Genomic DNA, 9,490 nt, shown 5'->3' on the forward strand with positions numbered 1-9,490 from the left:
GATAAGGACTAATTTTTTTAAGCCGGCTTTGTGCCATTATCACTGCCCCCAGATTAGCAGCAGGTCCTCGGGATGGCCCGATGTCCAGTCCGTGCTTGCTCATCCTTTTGCGGATGGTCTGTGGAAGCCGGGGCTCACTGTCCTCGACGCTCTGTCCCTGGAGTCACTGGGGGTGGGCCGGCCACCTTGGGCCAGCCTCACTGGGCTGATTGTAGCCTCACGTGCAGAGGCTGAGGCAGCTGGCTGTTCCTGGTGGCTATGTGTCCACTAAAAGCCCACTGTCCACACCCATTATTCCATCAGGGTGGAAAATGGTGAAACTCCATTTCTCTCATTGTTCCTGTACTTACTGCTTCTATACTTACTGTACTTCTATACTTACTGTACTTACTTCTTCTGTAAATAAGAACTTCTCCCGTCAGCAGTTTGGTTACCCTGAAATATATCTTATAGCTCCTGTGCCTTTTAAAAAAAATTATTTATTGTTGTGCCTTTTAAAATTTATTTTTACTTATTTATTTATTTTTTTGAAAACAGAAATACCTTTTTTTTTTTTAACTTTACAATACTGTATTGGTTTTGCCATATATCAACATGAATCCGCCACAGGTATACACGTGTTCCCTATCCTGAACCCTCCTCCCTCCTCCCTCCCTGTACCATCCCTCTGGGTCGTCCCAGTGCACCAGCTCACAGCGACTGAACAAGTGAGCCTAAAAAAAAAAAAAAGTGTCCACCACCGCCCCCTTTATGTCAGGGCGGAAATCAGACACTGAAGAGACCAGCAAACAGAAGAAGCTAAAACAGAGGGAACCGACTTGGAAGTGACAGGTTGATACTGGATGGCTTTTTTTATTTTGAAATAATCTCAAACTTAGAGGGAGTTATAATAGTGCAAAGAATTTCCATGTCTTATTTACTCAGATTCCTAGTTGTTGACATTTTACCTTCACCTTATCATTTTGTGTCTATATTTATCCATATATATATATATATTTTTTTTTTTTTTTCTGAGCACTTTGAGAATAAGTTATGTGCAAAATGCCCAGTTGCTTCTTGAAACTTAGAACTCGTATGTCCTGAAAATTAGGATACTCTACTCCACAACCACAGTTGTTCAGTCGCCAAGCCCTGTACAACACTTTGCAACCCCATGGACTGCAGCAAGCAAGGCTCCCTTGTCCTTCACTGTCTCCTGGAGTGTGCTCAAACTCATGTCCATTGAGTAGGTGATGCTGTCTAATCATCTTATCCTCTGCTGCCCCCTTCTCCTTTTGCCTTCAGTCTTTCCCAGTATCACAGTCTTTTCCAGTGAGTTGGCTTTTTGCATCAGGTGGCCAAAATATTGGAGCTTTAGCTTCAATGTCAGTCCTTCCAGTGAATATTCAGGGTTGATTTCCTTTGGATTGACTAGTTTGATCTCCTTGTTGTCCAAGGAATTCTCAAGAGTCTTCTCCACACCACAATTCAAAAGCATCAATTCTTCAGTGCTTAGCCTTGGAAAATCAGAAAATTGACACTGATACAATTTCATCATAGACCTGGATTGCATTTTTCCAAACATCCCAACCCTGGACCCCTCACCCACCCGGGGTCCCACGGTGCATCGGGTGGTCCCACCCAGTTTTTCTCACCTTCCACAACCTCAGTACTTTGGATGCACAAAGGCCAGTTCTTCCACCTGCCCCTCAGTCTGGTTTGTCTGGTGTTTGCGAGTCAGTGGGTTCAGGCTGTGCCTTCAGGGCTGGATGAGCACAGATGGTCTACTGTGTTCTTCTCAGAGCCTCTGATCGGGAGGGACACAATGTCGATTTGTTCTATTTCCAGTGATGTTAATTTAATGTCTTACTTGGTTAAGATGGTGTCTTCCAGGCTCCTTCAATGTAAAATTAATTCACAAGTATTTTATAGATGATAATTAGAACTATAGTGTTTTGTCAGAAGATACTCAGATTATGTCAATATTTGAGTTTTGTCAGGAGATACTCAGACTATGTCAATATCTTGTTCCTCATGCAACTTCTGCTGCTAGTTTTCATATCCACTGATGATTCTTTTTTTTTAATTGAAGTATAGTTGACTTACAGTGTTGTGCCAATCTCTGCTGTACAGCAAAGTGACTCAGTTTTACACATATAGACATTCTTTTTAAAATAATTCTTCCCTGATGATTCTTGCGTGATGGTTGGCTGTCGGTGACTTTCAGATTCGATCATCCCTTCTACGTTCTAAGTGACTAGGCAGAACTTTGCCTCCCTCCATTCATTCCTGTAGTTTATTTGGCACCATTTTGGAGCGTGAATTGTTGTTTCGTTTCGTTCAGCAGGTGGTCATTTGTCACTGTCTTTCTCTGTTTTACTGCTCATCCACCAGGGGCTTCTGCTTTGAGCTGGCCCCTGTGTCCTTTTGACAGGTCCCTGCCATCGTTGGATCTCTTCCTTAGTGTCGGGCACATGAGATGTTCCGTCCTGAGTCATCTTAGACTTTCTGCTCCATGTCTGGATCAGCCAGTTATCTAAGGTTCCTGTTAGTGGAGAATGGTGTTTAGAAGCTAAGGTCTGGTGCTGGGTGTGCTCATTATGACTGGGGTGCCCTTGCTCCTGATCCCTCTGAACAGATCCTTGGTCTAGATAAACAGTCGGTCATTGTAGAGCTAAAAGTCTCAGAATAGCAGTGAAATTCCAGCAGGAGTGTCAGGGCACAGCTGCCAGGAATGTGGGTGCGGTGGTGGGGCTCCCCTCCCAGTGGATCATGAAGCCCGGTTAGCACATACAAGGCATGGAAACAGACTTGGGGACAGATGCATGGGGCAGTGGCTTTCAGGTGACCCTCCGAAAAGGTGGAGCCAACATGGAGTCACTTAAAGACCCGGAGGGAAAGGTGAAGACAAACAAGGGATAGTGACCATGCGTTCAGGAAGGGCTCCCTGGAGAGGGCGGCCGTGTGCTGGGGTCCAGAGGGCAGGCAGTGTGCACCTTGTGCCTGTCTCACACTCACGTGGCCTCATGGGCAGCTGTCCAGTTATCATGTGTCCAGTTACACATCTAAAGCCTTCATAGTGAAACCCACAAAGCGGAGGAGTGACCTTTCCATGTGGAAGGTCTGTCTGGGGGCCTGAGCTTTGCGCCGATGTGGGAAGGTTGTCCAGCTTCGGGGATGACCGAGTGCTGCTCTCCATCCTGGCTCCCGAGAGCTTGCTGGGCTGGCCGAGTCCCGGAATAAAGACACTGGCTCCATCATCTCCCCAGTTAGAACCTCTGGATACATTCAGTGAATAATGATTTTTTTTTTTAAAAAGTAAGTTTGTATCTGTAGCCATTTGGGTTTAGGCACAGCCCCCTTTTACCCTCTGGGGGACGTGCTGTGCTTCCCGCCTGTGAGGGCCTGGTGGGGTTAGTGTCTAGATCTTCTAGAACGACTTCCCAGCACATGCAGGCAGCGGGAGCGTCGGAGGGGGACTCAGGGCTGCAGACCTTTCTCACTGGCCTTCTGAGCACTTCCCTTCCCTCCAGGAAGTGGCAGGAGCGGCAGCCGCATGTGGTCCGCGTGTGTGGAGCCTGTGCTGGGCGGGTCCCCTTGGGTGGGCACCCACGACTGCAGACCCTGTGTGTCTGACTCTGCCTGCCCTTCCCACCTCCTGGGGGTGAGCAGACCCTACGGGGACCCCCACCCTGTCTGTCCAGAGAGGTGCCGTGCACGCAGCTGCCCGAGACCCCGTGTGCGGGTCCTGACCCTGCGCTGCCTGCCCTCTGCTCTCCGGCAGGTCCTGTTCCGCGCGGGCAGCGGCAAGCCCCTGGCCGTGCTCTGCCTGACGGTGGAGCTGCAGCCTCACGTGGTAGACCAGGTCTTCCGCTTCCACCACCCGGAGCTCACCTTCCTGAAGAAGGCCATCCGCCTGCCGCCCTGGCACACGCTTCCAGGCAAGGTCCCGCTCTCTCCACGGCCGGCCTGGGGCAGGTTCAGCAGGTGGAAAAGGCTTCTCCCGAGGGTGACAAGTATTCTTCTTCCATCAACCCGGGATGCTCTTAAACAACCCAGCACCGCCTCCTGCCTGAGCGTTTGACACAGTGACCTTCTCTCGTCCTCTTCAGTGGCAGGGTGCCCGTGGCCCTCGGATTCCATCCTGAAATCCACAGCCTGGGGAAGGTCTCCAGCCTCGGGTGTCAGGCTCTGTGCTGCCCTCCGTGTTGGGCCTGGGGATTCACCTGCTGATTCACTTCTCCCTGGTGCCTTCAGAACAGAACTGAGCCTTTGTATTTGGCTCCTGGCTCCATGGTACCCCCCAACTTCCTTTGGTTATTCCCTTGGGTGAGAAAGAAGCGCTGGTGTTCACGCAGACAGCTGTGTCCCCTAGTGTGTTTCGTTAAGCATCTACGGGGGTCTTGGCTTTTGGGAAAAGACATTTGCTTTCATATTACCCCCTCCAGGTGCCCCTGTAGGGACTTCCAGTGAGGACCCCCCTTTCCACGTTCGATGTAGTGACCCGAACATCATTTGTGAGACACAGAATGTGGTAAGTTCTGTGGCCCTGCCCTCTCCAGGCCCTGCCTACCGTTTGCATCCCGGGTGTCCTGCAGCCTCTTCATTTTAGGTTTTCACTGAAGTGGCTTGTTTCTAAGCTGCTAAAGGGCTATTTTGACATCCTCATGAGAGTTTTATGAATGAGTTTTCATTTTTCCTGCTAGCAGATCAGTTCCTTGATTATCTGAATTTAAATTAAAAAAAAATGCGTGAGGCAAACAGAATAAAGTGAGTGGTAATTAAGGCACTTATTAATTGCCATTGTGCAAGGATAACGGCCATAATTATGTTATGACTGGTTAGGAAATGGGATAAAATCTCCTGCAGAATATAATTATTAAACTTAATATGAAATCAAGAAGTTAAGGATTTTTCTCTTCTGCAGTGACAAAAATAATGAATTCTGACAAGTACAGAAAATTAAAAATGTGTTGGGGGAGGGGGCCTGGTTCACACCTGCATTTGCTTCCTGGGGACTTGGGGGGCTGGGGTTGGAGCCCAGTGTTGCTGTGATGCGCCCCCCTGTCAACAGGGCCCCGGGGAGCCCCGTGACGTGTTCCTGAAGGTGGCCAGTGGCCCTAGCCCGGAGGTCAAGGACTTCTTTGTCACCATCTACGTGTGAGTGTGTGGGCCCTGGTGGTGTGGAGGGTGGGGGTTGGTGAGGAGGCGGCTGGGGACAGCTGGTGGCCCTGGAAGTAGCCGGCCCTGTGGCTTCTACACTTGTGCTGAGGAGGCGGCTGGGGACCGCTGGTGGCCCTGGAAGTGCCAGCCCTGTGCCTTCTACACTTGTGGTGAGGAGGTGGGCTGGTGTTTGGCCACGTGAGCTGAGACTGGCTGAGGTCTTGCAAGGAGCTTCTGCTCAGCTGGCATTACCAGCTGGTGGGACGCTTCAGACCCAGGCAGGAGGCCACTTCTGCCACAGCTCGTGCCGGGATGGCCAGACAGCCTTGTCCCCATGGCCCCTCCCAAGTCTGAGGGATGCAGGTTGTGGTCCTGCCTATCCCGCCCCCCAGGGAGATGGAAGGTGGTGTCATTTCCTGTGATGCCCAAGGACCCAGTGAAATGACCTCAGTCCCTTTCCCTCTCCCTGTGAATCATATCTCCGAGGCCTTGAGAGCCTTTAAAACCAGTACAGGCAGGCTGGAGGGTTTGCCGCAGCCTGTCTGGGAATGGGGAGGGTTGGGGGGTGTCTCTTGCACTGAGGGCCCACCCCAGCCGAGGGTCAGCGCCTGGCTTGCAGGTGCCATGTGGTGGCTAAAGAGTGTTGTCCTCATGATGGCTTGTGGGCAGGCATCCCTGAGGCCCATTTACCACCAAGGGTCAGTGTCCCTGGCACCAGACGGCTGGTGCAGAGCCGGGGCTCAGGCCCACGTGGCCTCCGAGCCCACATCCTTGTCCATGCCGTGCTGTCCATGGGCTTTGCTCTAGGCCTGGTTTGGGGTTCTGCTGACCCAGGTGCAAGTGTGCCAAAGCCCACGTTGCCACACATTTGGGGTCTCTGTTCACGGTCAAGGCCACATAGAGGCCACAGCCCTGCCTGAGGGCCTCGGCCTCGGAGGAAAGGGGGCCGTGGGGGTGACAGCACCCGGGCCCCGCCTGCCCTCTTGGCCACCTTCTTAGCCTCCTGGGGCTCCCCTCCCACAGTCAGTGTACTGTCCTCGCTGACTGTGAATGGCTTCTGCCCACAGAGACCGCTGGTTAGCAACACCCGTCCAGACCTGGCAGGTCCACCTGCACTCGCTGCAGCGAGTGGACGTCTCCTGTATCACTGGCCAGAGGGCCCGCCTGGCTCTCGTCCTCCGGGGGACGCAGACAGTTAGGAGAGTACAGGCTTTCAGCTCACACCCCCAGGAGCTGACGGTATGGCCTTTGGGTGGGGGCTGTTGGGTCTCGAGGAGGTCCCCAGGGCCCTCCCTTCCTTGCCCACCTAGGGAGGGGATGGGAATGGCGCTGTGGCTCAGGGATTCGTGAAGGTCAACGGAGCCTTAGTTCACATCGCCTTTGTCAGATGTGCCTTCGTGGGATGACTGACTTATTTACAGACCCCCAGGGCCAACTGGTAGAATTGCTGGGAGTATATATTACCATATTTATGGGAGTATATATTGCATATCACAGGAAGAATTAACTGTGACTCTGGAGTCAGTGTGGCCGCAATTGTACATCTCGGTGATGGGATGATGCGGATGCCTCGCCCGAGGCTGGGCTGGTTCAGCTTTTCTCTGCCGAGGCCACTCCAGCACTTAGGGGTTCCTGCTGTAGGGGAGGGGAGTCAACCCCAAAGCTGGGGACATGGACTGTGCCCTGCTGGTACTGGTGCCAGTGGCACAGCTGACTTCATGCAGACTGGAGGGCTTCCCGCCCAGCACAGGTGGTCACCCCTGAAGAGTTGTGCTCCCTGGGATGAAGCCCTCACCTCCTGACCCCCTGCTCCCCTGTCCCCTGGAAGATGGACCCCAGAGGTGTGTTCGTGCTGCCTCCTCACGGGGTGCAGGACTTGCATGTGAGCGTCAGGCCCCGCAGGCCGGGCAGCCGCTTCGCGCACCTCCACCTGGTCGACGTGGACGCCCACCAGCTGGTGGCCTCGTGGCTCCTGTGTCTCTCCTGCCGGCCGCCTCTCATCTCCAAGGTCTGATGTGGGATGTGGGGCCACGTGGCTGGGGTGGGGTGTCCCCTGATTGTCACCTGGTCCCCTGACCTGGCCTGCCCAGTGGCTGGGGGTCTGGGGGGTGTTGGCTTCTGAACAGTGAGCCTCCTCGGCCAGGACCTCGGGGGGCTTGTCTGCTGTATTTATGGAGCCATCCAGCGTCTAGGGTCCCGAGCGCAGGGCAGGCTTGGGAAGTCACTGGAGAAGCAGCCAGGGGCCAACTCCTGCCCTCCCCACAGGCCTTCGAGATAAAGCTGCCCACGGGGAGCGGGAGGGGCGCCAACAAGCGCATCACCTACACCAACCCCTACCCCTCGCGGAGGGCCTACCGCCTGCACAGCGACCACCCCCACCTGCTGCAGTTCAAGGAGGACGCCTTCCAGGTGCGGGCTGCTCGGGGGTGGGACTCTGCAGGGTGGGGGGCTCCAGGAAGTCCTGGGGAAAGCAGTCTGTGCTCCAGTGAGACGCCTGCAGTCCCCAGGGGCACCCCCGCTGAACTCTGCCTGGGCCTCTGACCCCACACCTAGGCCCCCACCTCCCCGGCAGTTTCACAGCAGTTTCATCCAGATTCTCTGGCAAGTGAGGCCTTGATCTACCGTGGCTATTTTAGGGAAAGTGAGCAGTGGCTCAGAGTGGATCAGAGTCTGTCAGTCAGGGGAGGGGGCTTAGTGACGTGTCTCCTGGGGACTTGGGAAGAGCGGCTGTGTGGGAGAGGGCTTGACAGTAACATGGGAGATTGGGTTCTGAATGTTCGTGTGTTTTCTGAAGCCTGCCAGCCTGGGGGTGGGGTGGGGTATGTGTGTGTGTGTGCGTGTGCGCACGTGTGTGTGTGTTTGCCTGTGTGAAAGCTGCTGGAAGAGAGAGGAGCTGGCGGAGGGGGCGAGGGGGCACGAGTATGGTGTGTGTGTGTGTGTGTGTGTGTGTTTGCCTCTGTGGAAGAGAGAGTTGCCGGTGGAGGGGGTGGGGGTGGGCACGAGTATGGTGTGTGTGTGTGTTTGCTTCTGTGGAAGCTGCTAGCCTGGGGTGTGTGTGTGTGTTTGCCTGTGGAACCGGCGGGGTGGGCATGAGTATGGCGACATTTCTTTCCAGGTCGGGGGAGGCGAGACCTATACCATCGGCCTGCGGTTTGCGTCCCGTCAGAGAGCTGGGGAGGAAGAGATCCTGATTTACATCAACGACCACGAAGACAAAAACGAGGAGACCTTTTGCGTGAAGGTCATCTACCAGTAGAGGAGGGGGCTGTCCTGTCGCTCCCAGGGGACAGGGACAGCCTGCTCCTGTCCCAGGACTCTGCTCCGTGAACTCAGCCAAGGATCAGGGGGTCCCCACGCCCCGACCGTGTATGATGGTCCTGTCCTGTGCCGTCAGGCTGCTGCCAGTGCCGACTGCATAGCAGTCCCTTGGGAGATGTGAGCACCCCAGTGGACCCAGGCTGGTTTCTCTCTGTGGCACACGGGAGTCATCACCGTCTATGACGTTAGGATTTGCTCTCAGTGAAATGTATTTTATGAATTATTTTAAATGATAAAATTATGCTTTTTTTACTGAGATTTATACAAACACTATATTGTTTGATATGTAATATTTTTTATACTGGTATTATTTCACATCTTTTAAAAAAACTACAAAAATACAAAACTTTTACACATTTTCTCTTTTGGCAGTTTTTGTGTTTTTCTGCTGTTTTCACCTTTGTCAGAAGTTTTCTGTCCACAGAGTAAGCTTGGTTTTCCCTGTAGATTGATGTGGCCAAGGGCAGTCAGGTGGGCCATGGCTTGTGGCCTCTGGGAAAGTCTGCTTGGCCCTGACCTGAGGGGAGGGTAGCGCTGACCTCTGCCTCTGCTCTGATTCTGGTCCCTCTGCTTTCCCGTGAGGCCTTGTGATGACCCTGGACTTAACCTGGAGAGTCCAGGACAACCATTCTATCTCAAGATCCTTAATTCCATCCTTTGGACCACACGAGGTCACTGAGTCATGTCTTCCAGGGATCAGGTCAGCCTGGGTTGGTGGACATTATTCTGCCCACCCCCATCCCAGTGCTTGTGTAGACAAAAGAACTGAGTTTACAATGTGAGAACCCAACAGAGGGCGTCCCTGGCTGTTGTTTAGATTCTCCAAGCTGTCTTTTCAAGGGCAGCCCCTGAGTTTTGCATGCCTGCTGCACACACGGCAGGATCTCGGCTCGTCCACGCAGGCCAGTCCAGGCCCAGGCCTCGTCACCAGGGACCAGGCCCTGGCGAGGAGTGCATTTCAGGAAGGAAGGTGGTCTGGAGCCTAGTTGCTTTCTGTCCTGGGGGCCAAGGAGGTGGAGGAGGAGGAAGT

The 9,490-nt window shown here is 53.6% G+C and overlaps 1 protein-coding gene across 1 annotated transcript in view; it reads left to right on the forward strand.

The window, feature by feature from the left end:
• The window catches only part of NPHP4 (nephrocystin 4), a 139,434-nt gene extending 130,641 nt beyond the window's left edge, over positions 1-8,793 (forward strand). The window contains exons 25-31 of the mRNA XM_055582455.1: positions 3,764-3,920; positions 4,428-4,513; positions 5,054-5,139; positions 6,210-6,381; positions 6,971-7,150; positions 7,408-7,551; positions 8,258-8,793. Of these exons, the coding sequence (XP_055438430.1) occupies positions 3,764-3,920; positions 4,428-4,513; positions 5,054-5,139; positions 6,210-6,381; positions 6,971-7,150; positions 7,408-7,551; positions 8,258-8,398 (966 nt within the window). The 3' untranslated portion in view covers positions 8,399-8,793. The remainder of the gene's footprint in view (positions 1-3,763; positions 3,921-4,427; positions 4,514-5,053; positions 5,140-6,209; positions 6,382-6,970; positions 7,151-7,407; positions 7,552-8,257) is intronic.
• The last annotated feature ends 697 nt before the right edge of the window (positions 8,794-9,490 follow it).

This window comes from Bubalus kerabau, chromosome 5, assembly GCF_029407905.1.
Source record: "Bubalus kerabau isolate K-KA32 ecotype Philippines breed swamp buffalo chromosome 5, PCC_UOA_SB_1v2, whole genome shotgun sequence".
Classification (NCBI taxonomy): Eukaryota; Metazoa; Chordata; class Mammalia; order Artiodactyla; family Bovidae; genus Bubalus; species Bubalus kerabau.